The 22245-nt window shown below is 44.4% G+C and overlaps 4 protein-coding genes across 6 annotated transcripts in view; 2 read left to right on the forward strand and 2 right to left on the reverse strand.

The window, feature by feature from the left end:
* Window positions 1-1197, forward strand: part of LOC130381692 (thyrotropin-releasing hormone-degrading ectoenzyme-like) — a 24358-nt gene extending 23161 nt beyond the window's left edge. The window contains exon 20 of the mRNA XM_056589403.1: window positions 1-1197. This exon is cut by the window's left edge and continues 534 nt beyond it. The gene's annotated coding sequence lies outside the window, so the exon portion shown is untranslated.
* A 1432-nt stretch (window positions 1198-2629) lies between these two features.
* On the forward strand, window positions 2630-9570 carry cpm (carboxypeptidase M). Of its 2 annotated transcripts, XM_056589380.1 has the most exons (10): window positions 2630-2775; window positions 3288-3446; window positions 4242-4339; window positions 5390-5562; window positions 6340-6430; window positions 6946-7048; window positions 7537-7707; window positions 8151-8303; window positions 8948-9093; window positions 9184-9570. In XM_056589380.1, the coding sequence occupies exons 1-10, from the start codon at window positions 2706-2708 to the stop codon at window positions 9406-9408; spliced, it is 1389 nt and encodes a 462-aa protein (XP_056445355.1). In that variant the 5' UTR covers window positions 2630-2705; the 3' UTR covers window positions 9409-9570. The 2 variants fall into 2 exon arrangements, with proteins under 2 accessions (XP_056445355.1, XP_056445356.1); XM_056589381.1 differs by lacking the exon at window positions 2630-2775 and having other exon boundaries at window positions 3375-3446; window positions 4213-4339.
* Window positions 9571-9839: 269 nt separating this feature from the next.
* mdm2 (MDM2 proto-oncogene) lies at window positions 9840-19205 on the reverse strand. Of its 2 annotated transcripts, XM_056589384.1 has the most exons (13): window positions 18847-19205; window positions 18539-18660; window positions 17388-17440; window positions 15857-15931; window positions 15365-15498; window positions 15154-15203; window positions 14951-14994; window positions 14713-14779; window positions 13859-14052; window positions 13565-13657; window positions 11725-11793; window positions 11431-11626; window positions 9840-10852 (listed from the first exon to the last, which is right to left on the reverse strand). In XM_056589384.1, the coding sequence occupies exons 3-13, from the start codon at window positions 17430-17432 to the stop codon at window positions 10491-10493; spliced, it is 1329 nt and encodes a 442-aa protein (XP_056445359.1). In that variant the 5' UTR covers window positions 17433-17440; window positions 18539-18660; window positions 18847-19205; the 3' UTR covers window positions 9840-10490. The 2 variants fall into 2 exon arrangements, with proteins under 2 accessions (XP_056445359.1, XP_056445360.1); XM_056589385.1 differs by lacking the exon at window positions 18847-19205 and having other exon boundaries at window positions 18539-18667.
* Window positions 19206-19301: 96 nt separating this feature from the next.
* slc35e3 (solute carrier family 35 member E3) lies at window positions 19302-22151 on the reverse strand. Its single transcript, XM_056589391.1, has 7 exons — window positions 21365-22151; window positions 20900-21010; window positions 20663-20722; window positions 20454-20552; window positions 20255-20337; window positions 19943-20027; window positions 19302-19646 (listed from the first exon to the last, which is right to left on the reverse strand). The coding sequence occupies exons 1-7, from the start codon at window positions 21764-21766 to the stop codon at window positions 19545-19547; spliced, it is 942 nt and encodes a 313-aa protein (XP_056445366.1). The 5' UTR covers window positions 21767-22151; the 3' UTR covers window positions 19302-19544.
* Window positions 22152-22245: the final 94 nt, after the last annotated feature.

Raw genomic sequence — 22245 nt, forward strand, 5'->3', positions numbered from 1 at the left:
TCCTGCTTCAGTAGTCGCAGAACAAACTACTCAGGACAATGGATGTTTTTTAGAAACCCAACAGAACAAAATGTTGGAATACGAGGAGAGGATTCCACAGAGGATCTTAACCTGAACCAACCGTAACTTAAACTTTAACCAACCTTAACCTAAACATGAACCAACCTATCCTGAGAAAGTCTCCGGCAACCAGAACACCTCCTAACAATCTCCCTCTCTGACCTTGATATACAAATCTCTAGAACATTACAGTAGTACCATAGGACTGGATATCTAGTCCTCTAGACTATCATAGGACTGGATATATAGCCCTCTAGACTATCATAGGACTGGATATATAGCCCTCTAGACTATCATAGGACTGGATATATAGCCCTCTAGAACTCTACAGTACCATAGCAATGGATATCTAGCCCTATAGAACACCGCACTATCATAGAACTGGACGACTTAGCGTGTCCTCAGTCCTCTATATTCAGCCAATAAGCTGGCTCAATCGGGGTGACCAACCTGCCCTAATAAGTTCAGACCTTGGAGTTACTGTTCAACCCTGTATGACATGTGGTTACCATGGTGATGCTGGAAAGGTAAATGTGTGTCGAACTGTCTCTTGAACTATTCATGTGACTGGGCCTACCGACTATGAGTAAGTCTTCAATGAACTATATCATAAGGATATGAACCGTTGTGATGTAAATAGACACTAATTTAAAATACTTTATGTAAATATATTTACTGCCTGCAACTAAAGAGAAATTGTGATGTACTTTTGATGATGACAGTCACACACTCCCAAACAGGGGAGATGAGGTTATATCGTGGTCATCAAGACTCAAGTCCACGTAAAACCAGTGAATCAAGGAGCCAGAAGCTGTGTTAATCTGAGACTGCCGTGATGACAACCCACAGCCCAGTTAAACTCTATAAACTAGACAATGTTGACGTGTACTTAAGTATGTAAGCTGTATTAAACACAGTGACAATCATAATAATATATAATAGTTATTATGATTTTTCCTACTTGAACTATAGAGAATGATTCCCTCATCCCAGTGAGTTTTACTTTCCCTCTCAGGTCTTAACAGGTTTTAATGGAAAACTGAACTCAATCAATCTTAGATGGGTTCTATAAACCATAGAGCCGAAAGAACCAATAAAAACAATGACCATAGAATCCAAAGAACAAATATAACTGATGACCATAGAACCCAAATAATCAATAGAACCAATGAACATAGAACCCAAAGAACCAATAAAGCCGACGACCATAGAACCAATATAACCATTGACCATAGAACCCAAAGAACCAATGGTTAGGGTTAGGTTTTTATTTGTTGTTTAGCTTTCGTTGGTTAGGGTTAGGGGTTGCGGTTAGGTTTAGGGGTGAGAGTTTGGGTTAGGGGTTAGGTTTGGGGTTAGGGTGAGGGTTAGGTTTAGGGGTTAGGGTTGGGGTAGGGGTAGGGGTTAGGGGTTGGGGTAAGGGTTAGGGGTTGGGGTAGGGGTTAGGGGTTGGCTTTGGTCACCATTCCTACTTTTTCTTTCCATTTGTCCATTGTGCATGTGCATGTGAATGTGTGTGTGTGTGTATGGCTATGTGTGTGTGTGTGTGTGTGTGTGTGTGTGTGTACGCGCGTCTTTGTTCATAGAGCAAATTGTCTGGTTCATACAAGTCCTATTCTCAAAGAGAAAAGGGGTTTAAATGTTGAGATGACGTAAAGAGTTTAGCTTTTGCTCATTCCATGATTCAACAATATAATATTGCGGTGGAGCGATCTGTGATGTGTCTTCCTGTGGAGGTCAGGAAAAGCTTTTCTGCTTCCGGTCATGTGACTTCCTGTGGAGGTCAGTGAAGACTTCTTCCTGTCAGTTTCTTTTTGTGAAAAACATTAAAGTTGATCCTCCTGATCCTTCTTTATTATTTAAATACAAAATACACATCTCTACAACACACAAATACATATAATAGACGAATAATATATACATACAACGTAAACATAAATATATATGTATATAATAATAATAATAACCCTCACCCTACACTAAACAACAAATAACATAAATATATACAATACACATATATAAATACAATCATCGGTGTGAATACAAAATACTTCCACATGCAAAACAAAGATATAGGCCACACACAAAATATAGACGAAACAAAGTATCTGTGTGAAGGGTGGTGGAAGAAAGAGACGAACATAGAACTCAACAACCCGATACTGTAACCCTGGTACCGTATTCACGCTAGTAGGTGGGCTGAATTTGTTCTTATATAGACTACTCCAGTAATAGAAAACGACTTCGTTTACATTTCATGTTTATACAAGTTACATTTAATATGTCTATATATATATATGTATATATAGGGTATTGCATATTGTATTGCATTACATAGATAATAAAAGAGTACAAGATCAAAAATGTATTACCGTTATTCAACTAATAAATGCGCAGTGTAAAATAAACCGCGACTGAAAAGACCGAAGACAGATGGAAAGATAGGAAGAGAGAGAGAGAGAAAGGGGGGGGGAGAGAGAGAGAGAGGGGGGGGGGGGGGGGGGAAGAGAGAGAGAGAGAGAGAGAGAGAGAGAGAGAGAGAGAGAGAGAGAGAGAGAGAGAGAGAGAGAGAGAGAGAGAGAGAGAGTCGGAGAGAGACAGAGAGAGGGGTGGGTTTGTTGGGACTTGACTCGAACGAAGGGTGCATGTTTCCATCCATAACGAACCCGAATTTACCCAAGGAGGACTCACCAACCGAGCTCCGATGCCAGCGGGGTGAGTGGTCACTAGCAGCGCCTCTTGTTAACCGTTCAACATTATTCAACTTTTCACCGAGAAATAGTTCACATTCAAGGGCAGTATATAACATGACAGTGTTTGAAACTACTACTTAGTAGTTGTAGCAGTGGCACTAGTTCTAAGTAGTAGTAGTACTAGTACTTAGTAGTTGTACTAGTACTAGTACTAGTACTACTTCCTAGTACTAAGTAGTAGTACTAGTCGTACTTCAACTTAATAGGTACTACTACTACTACTACCTAGTAACAGTACTACTACTACTACTTAGTACCAGACAGTACTACTACTTACTTAGTACTCGTACTACTACTTACTTAGTACTCGTACTACCACTAAGTACTACTACTATTACTACTCCTACCACTACTTAGTACTACTTCTACTACTGCTACTACTACTACTATTACTAGTAGTAGTACTACTACTTAGTGCTAGTACTACTACTTAGTTCTACTAGAATATTGATTGTTTTGGGTTGCCTTGTGAAGGCATGTTTCTCCTCTTCGTCGTCCTCCTCTTTATCACCCGGGCCGCTGCGTTGGACTTCCGTTACCATGACAACACGGCGATGAAGGAATATCTTCTGCACATCAACACAACCTCACCTGAGATCGCACACCTGCACAGCATAGGGCGGTCTGTGAGAGGTAACTATGACCCTCACTCTCTAACCCTAACACTCTAACCCTAGCTCTCGAACCCCAACTCTCCAACCCCAACTCTATTTTAATATTTTAATACGTATATCAATTTTGAATTCGACATTTAATATTTTGAATTGAATTGAATTTTGGAGAGAGAGAGAGAGACAGAGAGAGGGAGACAGAGAGAGGGAGACAGAGACAGAGACTGCGTAATAGTTGACTCATTACTTTGAACTATTTGATGCCATAGTAACCTCTGTGTAGCTAAACACTCATTTAATCTCTCTCACACACACACACACACACACACACACACACACACACACACACACACACACACACACACACACACACACACACACACACACACACACACACACACACACACACACACACACACACACACACACAGTTAATCTGGTCACCACCTGGCAGTTAATTAACTAGGTCAAGAGCTATGGGGTCTAGTAGACCTAGTGGACCCCATATTCTGGACCTCTGGTCCAGCAGTCCTAATGTGTTACAGCAGAACCTCTGGGCCAGCAGACCTACTGGGTTTCATTACGGAGGAAAACTTATTTAGGAAGGTGGATGAAGCTTCAGAAGGGGATTTAATACGTGTGTGTCTCTACTGTGGCCTGTGGTCAGTGGTCTTTACAGTGTAGATTTGGAACCTTTACAGACACTTGATTGCAGTTTACTAGTGATTGCAGAGTTTGTGTTCGCCAACTACGCCCTGACAGACATTGATAAACGTTAATGATTGAAGACCTTCCGTCTGTCTGTCTGTCTCTCTAGGTCAGGAGTTGTGGGTAATGATCGTTGGTTTGAATCCCAGGCAGCACACCCTTGGTATCCCAGAGTTCTACTATGTAGCCAACATGCACGGAAATGAGGTAGGACACACACAGCTATCACCTCTTCTGTCACGGTTAACTGCCATCTCTTCTGTTAGGGTCAGGGTTAGCCATCATCTCTTCTGTTAGGGTAAGGGTTAATATTAATATTAATAATAATAAAGCTTTATTGCAGACACAGGTTCATATAATACATCATACAGTATAAATAGTATAGAAAAAAACAACATAAAACTTGCATACTAGCCTGGCCCTATAGGATATACAGGCTATTGCAGCAGTGAATCCATGGAAGCTTTTCAGAGGGCTGACTAGGGCTTCAATTATGTGGGCCTCTGACTTTTCCAGGCGACACATAAAGCTAAACATCATCAGTTTTCTTAAGACAATTGACTGGCACTATGCCACCATGGGACACAAAGCAGCGACCTCATTGAATCATTGTATGCTACCTTGAGCCTATGCATACTCTTTTTCTTATAGTTAGACCACAATTGAGCGGTATGTAACGGTGTGATGTGGGTTCTGAACAGGGAGCACTTCACAGAGTCAGAGCACATAGAAAACTTCCTTATAAGCATGTTAGCTTGAGCAAAACTTTTACAGCGCTGTCGGTAGAGGTCTTTGTCATCCGCCCAGGAATCGGATATGACATGATGTAGGTATTTAATTTCCTCACACAAAGAAAGAGGACTGCCTGACAAATAAAAGGTCGGAAAAGCACTCAGCGCTTCTTACTATCATTATATCGCTTTTTCTAAGCGTTATACTTTATGTCGTGGTTAGCCATCATCTATTCTGTTAGGGTTGGCTATCATCTCTTCTGTTAGGGTAATGGTTGTCTCTCTATTCATCTCTCTACCCATCTCCCTATCCATCTCTAATTTCACGTTTTCATCTCTTCTATCATCTTCTTTTTCCTTTCCTCGACCACAAATACAAACATTAACATTCCCTAACTCTAACCCTACTGTTGCAACACAACGCTACCAATGCCGCCATTACCTGTGTGTGTGTATATGTGTGTTAGTGTATGGTTATTTTGGTGTGTGTATCACTATGTGTGTGTGTGTGCGTGCGTGTGATCAGGTGGTGGGAAGGGAATTGCTGCTTCAATTAATTGACTTCCTGGTGGAAGGTTACCATAGCAACAGTTCATCCGTCAAGCGGTTGCTAAGCAGCACCAGAATTCACCTCCTGCCGTCAATGAATCCTGATGGCTTCGACGACGCAGACACACAATGCTTACACAACCAGGGGAGGTAAAAAAACGCACACACACACACATACACACACACACACACACTGCTTACACAACCAGGGGAGGTATCACACACACACACAGTTTATACAACAAGGGGAAGTCAAACACACACACACACACACAGCTTATATAACCAGGGGAGGTAACACACATGCACACACACACACACACACACACACACACACACACACACACACACACACACACACACACACACACACACACACACACACACACACACACACACACACACACACACACACAGCTTATACAACCAGGGGAGGTAACACACGCAAACACACACACTCACCCACGCACACACATACACACACACACACACACACACACAAACACAAACGATCATGTGCGATTGAGTGTGAACTGTTTAATCTGTAAATAAAGCTTAAAGGTTGTATCAGCGATTGTAGGCGAAACATAAATGATCACATTCATCTGCTCTTTCCTCACGATCCGCTGGCTGCCCGCCCCATGAGCAGGCCGTCAATAAAACGTGTCTCTGTAAGCAGCCTATGCTCCGAAATCGCACGCTCAACCACTCAAAACCAAATTAAATGGTATTCCAACCAATCACCGACAACGGGTTGGTGTTGTGGGGTTTTGCACTGCGTTCATGAGTTTTTACTGGATGCACGAAACACATAAGGGAGGCTCTGTTTGATTGGGATCTCACTTTAAATACCAACAGAAGTGTCACCACCCAACATCGCTGATACACCCTCTAACGTATAAAGAGTTAAATTAAGTTTCATGGCAGGTACAACCACAACGGCGTCGATCTCAACAGAAACTTTCCTGACGTTTTCTCTGATCACTCACGTCAGCCAAAACAGCAGAGAGAACCAGAGGTACACTCATTCTTACCCTAACTGGTACTCATACTTACCATAACTAGTACTCATTCTTACCATAACTAGTACTCATTCTAACCCTAACTAGTACTCATTCTTACCCTAACTAGTACTCATTCTTACCCTAACTAGAACTCATTCTTACCATAACTATTACTCATTCTAACCCTATTTAGTACTCATAGTACTTATTCTTACCCTAACTAGTACTAATTTTTAGTACTAGTGCTCATTCTATGCGTTTGTTTGTGTCTTTGTGTGTGTGTGTCTATGCATGTGTTTGTGCGTCTATGCATGTATGCATGCATATATGTGTCTATGCATGCGTTTGTGCGTGTGTGTGTGTGTGTGTGTGCGCGTGTCCGTGTCCATGTGTGTGTGTGCGTGTCTATGCGTCCATGTGTGCCTGTGCATGTGTGTGTGTATGTGTGTGTCAATGCGTGTGAATGTGTGCGTGTTGGTGTGCATGTGTCCGTGTGTGTGTGTGTGTGTGTGTGTGTGTGTGTGTGTAGGTGGAGGCGGTGATGAGTTGGTTGCGTTCTGAGACGTTCGTGTTGTCTGCTAACCTGCACGGTGGAGCACTAGTCGCCAGCTATCCCTATGACAGTAACCAAGGTAACCACACTTTTACTCAATAACTAGCACTCAACCCTAACAACAATACAACTACCTAGCAGTGCTATATAACCATAACAACAATATTGTTACCTAGCAACTCTTCACAACCCTTACAACACTACACTTAGCAACCATACACAACCCTAACACTACTTTTACCTAGCAATGCTTCACAACCCTAACAACACTAATGTGGCCTTGCAACAATACACATCCCTAACATTACTGTTACCTAGGAACGATACACAACCCTAACAACACTACTGTTACCTAGCAATGCTTTCCAACCTTAACAACACTACTGTCACCTAGAAACAATCAACAACTCCAACACTACTGTTACCTAGCAACGATACATGACCCTAAAGCTTCTGTTACCTAGCAACGATGCACAACCCTAACAACACTTCTGTCTCCCAGCAACGATACGCAACCCCAACAACACTACTGTTACCTAGCAACAATTCCTTCTTTCACTCTTCCAGGTAGGGTGCTTGTCGGCGGGGCTAGCGTCACACCTGATAATGATGTTTTCGTCCACCTTGCGAAGGTCTACGCCAGCAGCCACACCTCCATGCACCATGGAAACAGTTGCGTTCACAGCAACAAGTTTGCAGATGGCATCACTAACGGTTACGAGTGGTATCCATTGTCAGGTAAAGGGTAACCTCCACCTTCTAACCTTCATCTACTAACCCTAACCATCTCACCATAACATTAACTTACTTACAGAAACTATAACTACTAACTATAACCAGTGAAAGAGTAATGTAACGTAGAACAAAGCACACTGGAGTAGATCACGAGAAGCCTGATAAAGCCTGAATGGTAAATAAAGGTGTTCTAGTGGGTACTATGCCTTCAACCTACTAATCCTAACCATAACCTACCTAACCCTGACCTTGCAACTACTTTCCTGCACCTCCTTATCCTTACCTTAAATGACTAACCAATTGGTTTACTTAAGGTTTTTAATGGTTTTGTTTAGCTCTGGTAGGTTAGGGCTATGGTTGCTTGGGGTTAGTTCTGGACAGTGGTTAGGGTTAGTTCTGGTAAGGTTTAGGTTACATCTGGTCAGTAACTATCGTTGTTGCTGCAGGAGGCCTCCAGGACTACAGTTATCTCCACGCTCAGTGTCTGGACATCACCTTGGAAGTTTCTTGCTGTAAATTTCCTGCAGAAGATCAACTCCAAGACTTCTGGACTGCCAACAGACCGCCTCTCATTGCCTTCATACAACAGATACACCTAGGTACAACACTAGTTACCTAGCATCGCCTCATACAACTAGGTACAACGCTACGATAACCTAGCAACGCCTCATACACCTAGGTACAATGCTACGGTTACCTAGCAACCCTCATACACCTAGGTATAATGCTACTGTAACCAAGCAACACCTCCTACACCTAGGTACAACGCTACGATAACCTAGCAACGCCTCATACACCTAGGTACAACACTTGTTACCTAGCATCGCCTCATACACCTAGGTACAACGCTACGATAACCTAGCAACGCCTCATACACCTAGGTACAATGCTACGGTTACCTAGCAACGGCTCATACACCTAGGTACAACGCTACGGTTACCTGGCAACGCCTCATGAACCTAGGTACAACGCTACGGTTACCCAGCACTGCCTCATACACCTAGGTACCACGCTACAGTAACCTAGCGACACCTCCTACACCTAGGTACAACGTTACGGTAACCTAGCAACGACTCATACAACCAGGTACAAATGTTAGTTACCTAGCAACGCCTCTGCCATTTGCTTTCGGTTACATGGGTTTAGAGAGTCTTGGTTGTACTTCATGTTGAGTGTATTGTCAGATGACTGAACTCTGTGTGTGTGTGTGTGTGTGTGTATGTGTGTGCATGTGTATGTGCAGGGGTAAAAGGTCGTGTGTTAGGTTCCTCTGGTCCTCTCCAGGGGGCGCTGGTGGTGGTGTCTGACCGGCTGGATCGCTGTCCCTTCACAACCGATCATAACGGAGAATACTACCGCCTGCTGTTACCGGGCAACTACACTTTCATGGTACACATGCAGTAACTATGGAAGCAACCTTAATATCAGTCCCAGTAACCATAGAAACCAGTGATCTATTCTCTTCTGTTTGATTGGCAGGTATCATTTCCTGGTTACCAGGTTGCCCAGAAGATGCTCTCCATCCCCTCCAATCAGAACGGCTTCTCAGCCCTGAACCACGACTTCCTGATGAAGCCATCAAGCACCGCCCCCGCCATGATCTTTCCCCTATGTGGCCACGCCCACCAACAGGGAGGAGGAGCCACAACCTCCCCCACCCTCTTCTGCATTCTGCTACTCACACTGCTGCTGCTGGACCTATAGCACCCTTTAATGATCTACTGGACCTCCCTTAAGGGGTTATACTGGACTAATGGAACCCTCTAAAAGCCTTTTTAAGTTTCTATTGAACTTTCCATATCAATACTCTTAACATGTTACCTCTGACTTTGTGAAACATTAAGAGCATGTCTAATAAAGGTTTCTGTTTATATCTATTGTGTTGAGATGTAGAGGCTGATTAACTGAAGTTCTTACTCGCTACAGCAGTATGCATTACACAGTATGTAGTACTGAGTGTAGAACAGTATGTAGTTTGTAGTGTATGTACACTGTACTACATACTGTTTACTATACACGACTACTACATACAGGGAGTACTGCAAAGTGTACTACCTTTTTTTGCACACAGTAAGAACTTAAAACTAGGACTCCAGTCCTTTGTATTCACAGCAAGTCATTCACAGTCATTACCATTCCTCCGACAGGGGGTCTTTGTTCTTCAGCCCTCGGAGAGAGACACACACACACACACACACACACACACACACACACACACACACACACACACACACACACACACACACACACACACACACACACACACACACACACAGTGTGTCTGTCCATCATTGGTCGAGGTTGACACGCCCACTTGTGTTGTCACTAAGGCCAACGGGTTTGTACCACCTAATCACACTCTAAACTAGATTTGATAGGGCCTTCGAATAAACTTTATTCAGTGGATACAAGATAAACATTTTTCTGATCACTCTATTAAACTTTATACTGTACAGATTCGATAAATGAAACATGTCTTTGTGATCAGTTCAGCGTTCTGACCAGTACCTCGTCTTTAAATCCTTCTGGGTTACTAGGTGGGTAAGGTTAGGGGAAGGGGTGGGTCAGGACTAGACCCTGGAGGGGGAGGGGTCTAAGGTAGGTCAGGACCAGACCCTGGAGGGGGAGCGGTCTAAGGTAGGTCAGGACCAGACCCTGGAGGGGGAGGGGTCTAAGGTAGGTCTGGACTAGACCCTGGAGGGGGAGGGGTCTAAGGTAGGTCAGGACCAGAGGGTTAGGGGCTCAGGGTTAGGTCTGACTCCGGTGGGTCAGGACTATGCTCTGGTCTAGCACAGGTAGGTCAGGACTACACTCTGGATGGGCTCCCTGCAGACCGGACACAGCTTGTTCCTCCTCTTCAGCTTGCGGGCGCAGGGGTAGCAGGCCATGAGGTGCCCGGTGCGGCCGTGGACGATGCAGCCGTTCTTGGGTCTCGTCTGGCAGATCAGACACGGCTCCACGCACGCCTCCGGCAGCCGCGTCTCCGTGGAGACCGTCCTCTTGGAGTCGGGCGGGGGGGCGGGGTCGCAGGGCGGGGGGGAGGGGGTGGAGCTCAGGAGGTCCGAAGAGGGGGGGTGCCGGGGGGAGGAGGGGGCTCGGGGGGAGTGGCTCCGCTTTCCGTCGGGAACGTCCACATCGTCCTCTGGTCCTGAGGACGAGAGGCAGGGGTTAGTCCTACCTGGACAGGGGTTAGTCCTACCTGGACAGGGGCTAGTCCTACCTGGACAGGGGCTAGTCCTACCTGGACAGGGGCTAGTCCTACCTGGACAGGGGTTAGTCCTACCTGGACAGGGGTTAGTCCTAGCTGGACAGGGGCTAGTCCTACCTGGACAGGGGCTAGTCCTACCTGGACAGGGGTTAGTCCTACCTGGACAGGGGTTAGTCCTACCTGGTTGTGTTAGCTGGACAGGGGTTAGTCCTACCTGGACAGGGGTTAGTCCTAGCTGGTTGTGTTAGCTGGACAGGGGTTAGTCCTACCTGGACAGGGGTTAGTCCTACCTGGTTGTGTAAGCTGGACAGGGGTTAGTCCTAACTGGACAGGGGTTAGTCCTACCTGGTTGTGTTAGCTGGACAGCTGTTTTGTGTTTTGTTACCTGGACAGGTGTGTGTGTAACCTGGACAGGTGTGTGTGTGACCTGGACAGGTGTGTGTGTGTGACCTGGACAGGTGTGTGTGTGTTACCTGGACAGATGTGTGTGTGTTACTTGGACAGGGGGGTTGTGTTACCTGGAGAGGAGTTTTGGTCGGCAACTGATTGGTCCACAGAGGGTTTGGTGGGCATGACTTTGTGATCAGGGGAGGCAGAGCTTGCTCTGCTGACAGACAGCTCAGGGAGCCAATCCTGACGCAGCTTCCAGCAGCGGTTACAGTTCCTAGGCAACGGAGGGTTCAACTCCTCACAATTAGAGCATCTCCAGTAGTCCTACACACACACAGACACAAACACACACAGACACACATTCAGGACCAGCTGGTGGAGGTCAGCTGAGGATGATGAAGAGGAGGAAGGTGGGTACTCACATCCTTTGTAATCTCAGGATCTTCATCAGAAGAGTCTTCCTCTGCTTCGATGATGGTCACCTCATACACCTGAGGAAATTATTTACATATAATGTAATACCATTCAAAATCTTGGAGTCACTTGGAAATGTCCTTCTTTTTTATAAAGGAAAGCACCGTGTTCCATGAAGATTACATTAAATTATTCAGAAAGACTAGAAATTGTTAACGTGGTGAATGACTATTCTAGCAGATTTTTAATGGAATATCCACATAGGTGGACAAAGGACCATTTCCCATAACCATCTCTCCTGTGTTCTATTGTTACATTGTTTAGCTAATCGTGTTAAAAGGCAAATTGATAGTTAGAAAAAACCCTCGTGCAATTATGTTAGCACAAAAAAGTGTGAGTTCTCGTGGATGTTACGTCATTATAGGGGCAGATATTGTATTAGCGCAGCTGCGCTCTTCTCCGTTCTCCTATTTCTCCTCCACAGGCTGTTTGTTCCCGCGGCCGACTGACTGAATTTATTTGTTCTCGATTCAGATTTATTTATTTTTTTAAATCGATGACTTCCAAAAAAAAAAAAAAAAAAGAAGCATACTCAGTCACTGTAATGTAGAACCGAGTATGCGAGGTACCTGGCAATACCCAGCCCTATACTGCAAGTTGCTGTGAAGCACCAATTTCCCATTTGGGAACATTCTTGCTTTTACTATCATTTCTGCGTTGGTGGTTGGCGATGGTTGTTTTCACGTTATTAGTTCAGGTTAGAGCAGCGTAGTAAGAGGACCTGGCAGACTCACCTACCTTTTATTTCTGGTCGCGGGAGGAAGATAGTTTGTTCCCCCAGAGTGAGGTTTAGTTAGGGTTTCCTTTCTGTTTTGTTTTATTTGTTCTAAACAGGAAACTTTCTGGGTTACCTCAAACTCTTGAACAGTTGTGTGTGTATGTATTAGGGATGTGTCGGTCGCGACTGATTCGTTACAACGAACGAATCCCGAACGTGAATGACAAGAACTGGTTCCCCAAAACAAGAAGAACTGGTTCTTTGATTCTTTTTTTTTAACATCAACCAAACATATGGTCACGTAAATAAAATATACAAACGAACAGAGCTCCGTCTCCCCGCGACTTATATTGATTGAGTCTACAACTTCCTCAAAGATTCAGCCAATGAGAGGTAGCAATGGTGTTGGAATGGCACCTGGGTAAACCAATGACAAGGCGGTACCGTCGAATATGCGCGCTTTCTCTCTCTGACGTATCTTGGGTCATACCATTCGACTCATATATCCCCCTACATTTTTTCGAAAATAGACTTGACCTCCATCTGTTTATTGGATAAACGCATTTCCCAATCCCAGGAGTCTTTGCTCCATTCTACGTCAATTTAAGAACAAACAAAGAAATTAAACTGCAGTTCGTATTTTTTATTTATGACCATGCAAGTTCTGTAATGCCTGAACAATGAAGAATTAAATGTAAAGTAAAATAAAATTATAAATGTAAAACCATGAATGAAATATAGAGAGTAAGCAAGTGGTATAAATATTGGTGGGACGTTCGACATACTATATAGCAGGCATCTCCAAACGGCGGACTGCGGTCTTAACGGTCCTATCCGGACCCATGACCAATTAAAAAAAAAAAAAAATTATAAAAAAAAGTTTTTTTATTTTTAATTTTTTTTAAGATGTAATCTGACGTAACGAACGAATCAAAACGAACGAATCAAATAAACGAATCGTTATAGTGAACTGAACTGAAAGAACTAGTTCCCGGAAAAGAATCATTTTGCCCATCCCTAGTATGTATATATATATATACGTGCATGTGTATGTGTGTGTGCGTGTGTACCTGGTCGTCCCCAGATAACGACGTTTCTTCATCACTGTAGTCGTCTGAGTCCAGAGACTCAACTTCAAACTCCACACTGAAGTGATCACTCACCTAAACACACACAGACACACTAAATCAGTTCCAGACGGAAGCACACAGAGAGAGAGAGGGAGAGAGAGAGAGAGAGACAGAGAGACAGAGAGACAGAGAGACAGAGAGAGAGAGAGAGACAGAGAGAGAGACAGAGAGAGAGAGAGAGAGACAGAGAGAGAGAGAGACAGACAGACAGACAGACTGCAGGGGCGTACTCACCGTACTGCTTGTGTCAGCGGATTGGCCCTGGCAGTCGGTGTCATTTCTGAGTCCACCAATCACACACCAGGACAAGCTGTCATCGAAGGTCAGAGAGAAGCTATCGGAGCGCCTCCTCTTCCTCCCTCCCTCCTGGTCCTCATCCTGGTCGTCCTCCTGCTCCTCCTCCTCCTCCTCTTTGGAGCACGACGGACCTGGCAGGACCAGTTCTGTTGTTATATTGGAACCTTCTAGATGAACGTACTAATGGAGACATGCAGATGAGCTAACATCCTTCAGCCAATCCCAGCCTACTTCAGAGCGGCCTAGGGCCTTGTAGCGAAGCTGGCTAGCATATCAGCCTGTTAGCATTAGCATTTTAGCATGCTCATGTAACGGGTCCCAGGATTGGGTGCCACGGCAACAATAAAGAAATCTGTAATGTACAGAAAATGGTGAGAAACAATGAAGACACGACTGCTCAGTTCGTCATCCAAGTTGCGTCTCTATTCAAATTCACAAATAAAATACAAACATTTCTCTGAGTGTCTCTTGTTCAGTCTTCAACTGTTTAAGTACATCAAATATTAACTACATCGTACATCCTATTCTAATTCACATTCATGTTATAGCTCGTGCACATTCAATATTCTCCAACTTAATTGACACGACGAGTTGGCTCATGGTGAAATGTCTTGCGATATTATTCTAGTTAAAAAAATCAAATCAAATGATAATAACTTATCTATTATTATCATATATTTATAGATCCATAGTGATATGAAACAATAACAGGAGGCTGGTGATTGGAGCAGGCAGACATTTTGATGGCATCATCACATGACCGGTGCCATGTGATATCTTCAGAGACTCACCCGGCTCACTGCTCCTCCTGCTCCGCCTCCTGCGCCTCCTGCTGGAGCCAGGAGACACCGACTCCTCCTACACACACAATATAACACATCCACGTTCAGAGGAGTGTGTGTGTGTGTGTGTGTGTGTGTGTGTGTGTGTGTGTGTGTGTGTGTGTGTGTGTGTGTGTGTGTGTGTGTGTGTGTGTGTGTGTGTGTGTGTGTGTGTGTGTGTGTGTGTGTGTGTGTGTGTGTGTGTTACCTCTGTCTTAACTGTGCATTGTTGGGAGACTTCTGGAGATGACTCTGAAATACAGACGGACATTGGGAGGAGAAGAAGGAGGAGTTATGATATGCAGGAGTTATGATGTTTAGGAGTTAGGAGGAGTTATGATATGCAGGCGTCAGGAGGAGCAGGAAGAGGAGTTTTGATATGTAGGAGTTAGGAGGAGGAGCAGATCTTACCGTTACTCATAACTGCAACAAGATTCTTGGTAATTAAAGAAAACAAAATTCTGAAACGCAAACAGAACTGATGTTTAGATTCCTATTTCACACACACACACACACACACACACACACACACACACACACACACACACACACACACACACACACACACACACACACACACACACACACACACACACACACACACACACACACACACACACACCGTGGCTCTTTGACGGAGAAGCTGTGGACTCCGAGGACCTTCCCAAGTGCATCATGGGAGCAGTGGACGATGTGCTGCTCAGTCTTGTCAAAAAGTTCCTTCTGCATGATGTACTGACCGAGGTAATACATGACCTATGACATAATACATGAATTAATGTACTGACCCAGGTAATCCATGAAATACGACATAATACATGTATTAATGTACTGACCCAGCTAATACATGACCAATGGCATTATAAATGTATTAATGTACTGACCAAGCTAATTAATACATGACCAATGACATTATAAATGTATTAATGTACTGACCCAGGTTATACATTACCTACATGATTTATCAAATACGATTTTAATAATATTGACATTGATTAATATATCAATATTATACGTCTAATATGCCTGCATAATGGAATATACTATTGATAGTGTTAATATGGTAGGCCTGCATAATGGATAAGATAATAATTGTATGGTTATTTCATGGTACCTCCTTCATGGTGAAGAGGTCTTTAGAGGCTCCAGCCAATAGGAGGAGGGACTGGAACTCAGCTGAGGGTCTCACCTAGGAACCATGGAAACAAGGTATTACACACTGGAACCTTGGACACTGGTATCAGTGTTTCCCACAGACCAGGTAGCAATGTGTGGCGGGGGGGGGGGGGGGGGGGGGGGTCTCGCCGGCAGAACGGCCTGGGGGTCTAACACCGTAATATATATAACCTATAACCGCATTTCACATTAATCGCAATTATTACACGGGTCTTCTCAATGCCATGGAACGCTCCGTGCACTTGCACGGGCCCTCACAACTTCCGGCAGTGAATTACATTTGACAATTCACCGTTGCTAAGTATAATCATGAGTATAATTGACCGCTGTCAAGGAAAACATAGGGTTTTTTGCCTCTAATGACGTCTTTGGTATCACCCCGCCGGTGCCGGTAACTTGTCAACCCCAGCGTCTTCGGTTGCTAAGCGACGTCAACATCTCTGGTGGACTATTTCTCTGCTGATCAACACTACGAATGCTGGTAACAAATAAATTGTAAAAAGACACAACATGTGAAGTTATTTTTTTGTTTTGGCAAGTAGCCGTGTAATAAGCGGGATAATGTTTAGAACGAAAATAAGCCCCTTCAGGGTGAAGCAAGACAAATCCGCTGCGCGTCGTTGTCCTGTTCGCCCTACATTCTAGCCCTGTCGGGGCTTATTTTCCCGATAATGACCGGCGCTCTATACATTATCCCTTACATATCCCGCTGCTTCGGGTTTGCCTTTGTAGGCGCGTTGAGAGGAGGAGCGGGCGAATCCGCTATCAGTGCGTGTGCATGTATGATATGCGGGTTTATCCAATAGGTGGTAGTGTACCCGCGCACCATTGTGTATGCACGCTTGTCTCTGTGTGCGAGTGTGAACGAGAATGACAGGGAGAAAGAGTGCTATGCGGAGATGAATGAACGGAACGATATTTATATTTAAAAATTGCAAAAAAAAAAAAAAGAGAAGCTGAATGAATTTGTGGCGCTCAGTGTTGAATCTGTGGCGCTGTGCCACACATACCAAGTGTTTCCTTGGGTTTCATACACAATGGAACCATGGACACTGATATTACACACTGGAAGCATGGACACTGGTATAACACACACTGGAAGCATGGACACTGGTATAACACACACTGGAACCATGGACACTGGTATAACACACACTGGAACCATGTACACTGGTATTACACACTTGAACCAGTCTGACCCCACAACTCTTCATGTGGGGAATATATAAATATACCAATTCAACCTAATTTAGATTAGGTTCAGTTAATGTCTTATGTACAGTAAGACATAGTGGAGATTCAAACTGAGACAGACAGAAAGACAGGAAGACAGGCAGGCTCGCAGACAGACAGACAGACAGACAGACAGACAGACAGACAGACAGACAGACAGACAGACAGATCGGCAGACGGAGAGACAGATAGTAAGATAGGCAGACAGACAGATAGGCAGACAGACAGGGGCTTACCAGTTTGCTGTCCTGGACAGACTTGTCACAGTTGTCACCTGACATCTTGATGTCTGGAAGATAGCAAGTAGTTAGTTTTAGCCTCACATCAAGCAGACTTCCCTATATAAATAAGGATCTATAAATACATAAACTCTATTCAGATATATCAATAAACCTAGTGAATACATGCTCTGTACATAAAGTGCAACAAGACCTCCCAGCTGAGCTAGTCTTATACACACCTCTCTTCAACATGTCAGGACTAGACCAGCAGTTTGGACCCGCCTAGCCTAACTCCGCGTAGCCTAGCTCGACCTAGCCTAGCCTAGCCTAGCTCCGCCTAGCCTAGCTCCTCCTAGCCTAGCTCCTCTTAGCCAATCCTAGAACCGACTAGCCCCGACTAGTCCCAACATGTCTCAACAGTTTCAGAAGGATGACTGATTGTTATCCACGTGGCTCCATGATACGTTCGCGTAACCAGCTGGACATTAGTTAGTGTGACCTGACTGTATAACTCAGGTTAATATGACTAGTATTGTATTACCCGGGTAAACCACACTAGTCTTGTATCACCCGGGTTAACCTGAGACATGCCCAGACAAGTTTACGGGTATAGAAGTATTAGGTCTTCTATATTCTGCCATAATGCAATGTATTTTACTTTCCTATTAGTTCAATGCATCGTATTTCCTACATATATTATCATAATATACAATATGTAATATTATACATACATGTTATACATATATTATCATTCAATATGTAAAAAAAAAAGTATATTACATTATATTAGTGTATTATATATAATATATATATATATATATGTGTATAATATTCTTTCACACAGTGGTTAACCAAGTTTCATGTTTTCATTTAGCTGTCAACTTGAACATGTTTAGTCATCTTTTCCATAAAGCCCGATCTGTTCCAGTGACAATAACGAGATAAGTTGACCGCTGATTGTCGCCGTGCTGCCCAAAACGCGTCGGGGACTTTCAGAAGGAAAGTCCGAGGCTATGCGGCCTGTTAGCTTCAGGCTAATGCTACAGTTTTCAGAACATCATTAGACTCCGTTATTTAGATCCGTTTTCATGTTTTATCAAATCATGAGTGATACTGTAGTCAATATTTTCTTTGTAAATCTGTATTTTCCGGAGCTATGTGTTTACCGTAGACGGGTCGACTTGCTGCCCGGGGTGCTGCTCTGCTGTTCGGTTACAATCCTGCCCTATATCTGTGGTGGTAGACTTTCAGATCCATCGTTTACCTTTGACCGCGAAAACAGCACCCCCTGTGGTCACCATCCGGAATAACAACAACACCGATACTATGAATACCTCATCAAAATATTAACTATTTATTTTCTTGCTAATCATTTACTTTTTTTATTGTGTTACTTAAACCTTATTAGTATTAATTATTAAAAGAGAGAGAAAGTCAATATTGTCCAGAGATTTGAAAAGCTTTATTCTCTTACCCACTTCAAGGACTTTTCTTTTTAGCTGCAGTACGTTGTTATTTTTACTGAGAGAGAGAGAGACAGATGATTCTCCCTGTGCTTGTCTTATTCCTGTTTATCCAGATGTTAGCTGCGGTGCTACAGGACAAGCGGAGACCTCTGACTGGCATTCTGTAGGATAAGAATCAACAGGGACGTAGTGTGAGCATAGACCACCACGCCTCCAATTATACTCGGATATATAAAGTATGTAAACATCATTAATGAGAAGGTGTTCATTTTTGTATGTAAGATCCAAGAGCTATTAGGCCTACTAACTGGTATAATTAAAGATATTGTAGGTCAGATTTAAGAGCTTTATGTATCCCAGTATAAGTGGAGATGTGGTGTGGGGCGCCTCCCTCTGTAACAAGCAAAACCTTCAAGGTTTTGTAGGGCCCGGTTTTAAGATCGCCTTTCAATCTTTCACACAAAGAATCAACATGCCTTCATCAGCGTCTATAAAATGTCTTTATTCAAAAAGGAAGATAGAAATAGAAGACATAGAAAAGTGAAGAGGACCAATCATGTCGCACGTCTTCAAGTTCACATTTTAAAAAAAATACAAAACGAGCAGCCAGTAGCAGGCGTGTAGCGGGGGATTGGCAGCTGGGCGAGCCTTTGGCTTCGGAGCCAGGCGGCTAGGCCCCACCTCCTGCTATGACAGCTGGGCGAGCCTATGGCCTCTGAGTCAGGCGGCTAGTCCCCGCCTCCTGCTCTGACAGTTTGAAGTGAGTGTAGCTCAGAATACCAGCCAGCGTACACAGCATGCCTAACACCTGAGAGAGAGAGCCAGAGAGCCAGAGAGAGACGGAGACACACACACACACACACACACACACACACACACACACACACACACACACACACACACACACACACACACACACACACACACACACACACACACACACACACACACACACACAGTAACAGTAACAGTTGTTAATTTTATATAAAATGATGATTCTCATCTCAATCTACACACAGTTTTTTTCTATCACACCAGTTGAAGACCCTGGTTATACTGGGCAGCTTCATTGTCCACCAGTGGGATGAGCTTATCGGATCTCACCTGGTTTAATGACAGTGGGTCTTGGAAGAGCAAGTATCCTCCAATCAGAGTGATGCAGAATTTAAAGTGACCAAACATGTTATATCTGGGAGGATAAACTCAGGAAAAAAAGATCCAGATCCAGCATCATGTAAAGTGGTTAGCCTAGCATTATGTTTAGCGTTGAGAATAGCATCCTGTTGTACGGTTGGCATATATTATGTTATGCCTCATGTAGTAAGAGTAGAACCATGTTTATCGGTTACCATAGCATCACGTCCAGCAGTTAGCATAGCATCGTGTTCAGCGGTTAGGCTAGCATGTTAAGGATACGTAACGGCCGAGGTGTTCCCGATGATCCAGTAGATTGACAGGTTGACCAGGAAGGCCACCACACAGGACAGCATCACCATCACCTAGCAACCAAACAACACCATCACCTAGCAACCAAACCTGTGTCTGTCTGTGTATGTCTGTGTGCCTGTCTGTCTGTCTGTGTATGTCTGTGTGCCTGTCTGTCTGTCTGTCTTACCAGGACAGCAGGTGACCAGGGTCCCAGTAATCCTCCATCTCCGCTCAGTGGCTCAAACCACGGGACCACCGCCCCCAGGAAAACAGAGGACATGGGGGCCTGGAGAGAAGGAGAGAGACATCTTTATCTAGATCCAGATCTATCTAGAGCTAGATATATTAGCACTAGTATATACTAGTACTACAGTGTATACAATAGTACTACATTACCTGGTAGTACAGCAACTGCATAGAGTTGACCTGGAGCTCCTTTTGTTTAGAGCCCACCCACTGAGAGAGAGACAGACACACAGAGACATTAACTTTGCCAAAGCAGTTTTAAAGTTGAATTAAAGGAAAAACGACAATGTCCACTAAAATATAGTGTAGTATGAATGTGATCAGATAAAGTTATTCAGTTTAGATACAACTAAATAGCAATAACTTTATGACCATGTTCTCACTCACCACTTGGTAGAGCGAGGTCACCACGACGCCCAGCGAGGCAAAGATCATTCCCAGCGCGTTGAAGCTGAGGTCATACAGAGAATTCAGAGCCACGCCCACTGTGATTGGCACCTGGAGACAGACAGACTATCAATTCAGTACACACAGAGCCCCCGCCCCACTGTAACAAACTGGCAACTTTATATTGCAGTATCTTACTGGGTATCGATTACAACTCATTTTTACATTAAAATGTATCACCTGTATCAATATCATTTTGGTGTGATCTAATTTACAGCAGTTAGCTGGGAGTTATTTGACTGGTTGTTGCTGTAAAGTTCTTAACAATAAATCACCCGTCAACTTAAAATTCAAAACCGAATTGAATATTTTCACAAAGCACAAGACGGAGTTAAGCAGCAAGGCATCTATTCAGGTCACTGAGCGAGTGAGTTAGTGAGTGTGTATGTGTGTTTGTGAGCCCACCAGGGTGAGCTTGATGCGGGTGGAGAAGCTCTTCTGGTAGCAAGCTGTCTGCAGCGCAATGATCACCGGGGTGGTCATGGCCTTGGCCAGCTGGTAGCTACCGATCGAGTTGTTCTGCAGCGACAGGTTGGTGAAAACAACGAAGCCGCAGAAGCTCAGGGACAGCCACACGATCTTCTGGGGCTGAAGGCTCTTCGGGGCGAACACGTCCATCTTCTGGCAGGCGTAGAGCCCAAGCCAGGTGGCCACGAAGTGCAGCAGGGTGAGCGTCATGTTGGGGAACCCATAGTGGACGTAGATCCACTTGTTGAGGAAGACTATGCAGATGGAAGCAAGCAGGTTGACCAGCAGCCCGCCCGCCAGCCGCCTGTTGGCGGACAAGTCCTGCAGACCGAGCGTCATCTCGGTTCCAACGAGCGTTATTATAAAGTGAAGGAAAGTCGATCTGATGGAAACTCATCCAGACCCGCAGTCTACACCGGGAGCTGGCATTCTGGCTCCGCTGCCACGCAGCAGGAAAGCTTGGGACAAGGCGCCTTCTGTCCGCAGCCTCCTGGCCTCTGCGGCTAGTCTCCCGGCCTCTGCGGTTGGTCTCCCGGCCGCTCGGCACCGCACCCTCGGTCCGTCCAGGGGATGCGGCGTCAGGGCTTAGATCCCGGGAGTAGGTGGGTTAAATCCGTGCTGATTGGGAGCAGCGTTACCGTCAGTCGGCCACTTTTGGAGCATCTCCGAGGTGCTCAAGTTGGGAAAACAAATCAAAGTATTGAAAGCGACAGCGTCCCTGCTGGCCAGGAGGCAAACAACCATCAAACACCATCTGTTATCTAGTCAAAAAACACATTAAAAGCACAATATGTAAATATGTAAAAACGACTAGTTAT

This window comes from Gadus chalcogrammus, chromosome 4 (assembly GCF_026213295.1).
Source record: "Gadus chalcogrammus isolate NIFS_2021 chromosome 4, NIFS_Gcha_1.0, whole genome shotgun sequence".
In the NCBI taxonomy this organism is placed as follows: Eukaryota; Metazoa; Chordata; class Actinopteri; order Gadiformes; family Gadidae; genus Gadus; species Gadus chalcogrammus.

What these genes read in the sequence shown, in the direction of transcription:
- cpm (XM_056589380.1), top strand. Translation starts at nt 2,706, where the DNA reads ATGTTTCCATCCATAACGAACCCGAATTTACCCAAGGAGGACTCACCA. An exon ending in CCAACATGCACGGAAATGAG is followed by an intron (nt 4,340 to 5,389) that starts GTAGGACACACA and finishes GCGTGTGATCAG; the next exon opens with GTGGTGGGAAGGGAATTGCT. An exon ending in AACAGCAGAGAGAACCAGAG is followed by an intron (nt 6,431 to 6,945) that starts GTACACTCATTC and finishes GTGTGTGTGTAG; the next exon opens with GTGGAGGCGGTGATGAGTTG.
- mdm2 (XM_056589384.1), bottom strand. Translation starts at nt 17,432, where the DNA reads ATGTCAGGTGACAACTGTGACAAGTCTGTCCAGGACAGCAAACTG. An exon ending in CTGTCCAGGACAGCAAACTG is followed by an intron (nt 15,932 to 17,387) that starts GTAAGCCCCTGT and finishes CATGGTTCCTAG; the next exon opens with GTGAGACCCTCAGCTGAGTT. An exon ending in ATCCTGAGATTACAAAGGAT is followed by an intron (nt 11,627 to 11,724) that starts GTGAGTACCCAC and finishes GTGTGTGTGTAG; the next exon opens with GACTACTGGAGATGCTCTAA.
- slc35e3 (XM_056589391.1), bottom strand. Translation starts at nt 21,766, where the DNA reads ATGACGCTCGGTCTGCAGGACTTGTCCGCCAACAGGCGGCTGGCGGGC. An exon ending in TGCAGTTGCTGTACTACCAG is followed by an intron (nt 20,553 to 20,662) that starts GTAATGTAGTAC and finishes CCTTCTCTCCAG; the next exon opens with GCCCCCATGTCCTCTGTTTT. An exon ending in GGGAACACCTCGGCCGTTAC is followed by an intron (nt 20,028 to 20,254) that starts GTATCCTTAACA and finishes TTATCCTCCCAG; the next exon opens with ATATAACATGTTTGGTCACT.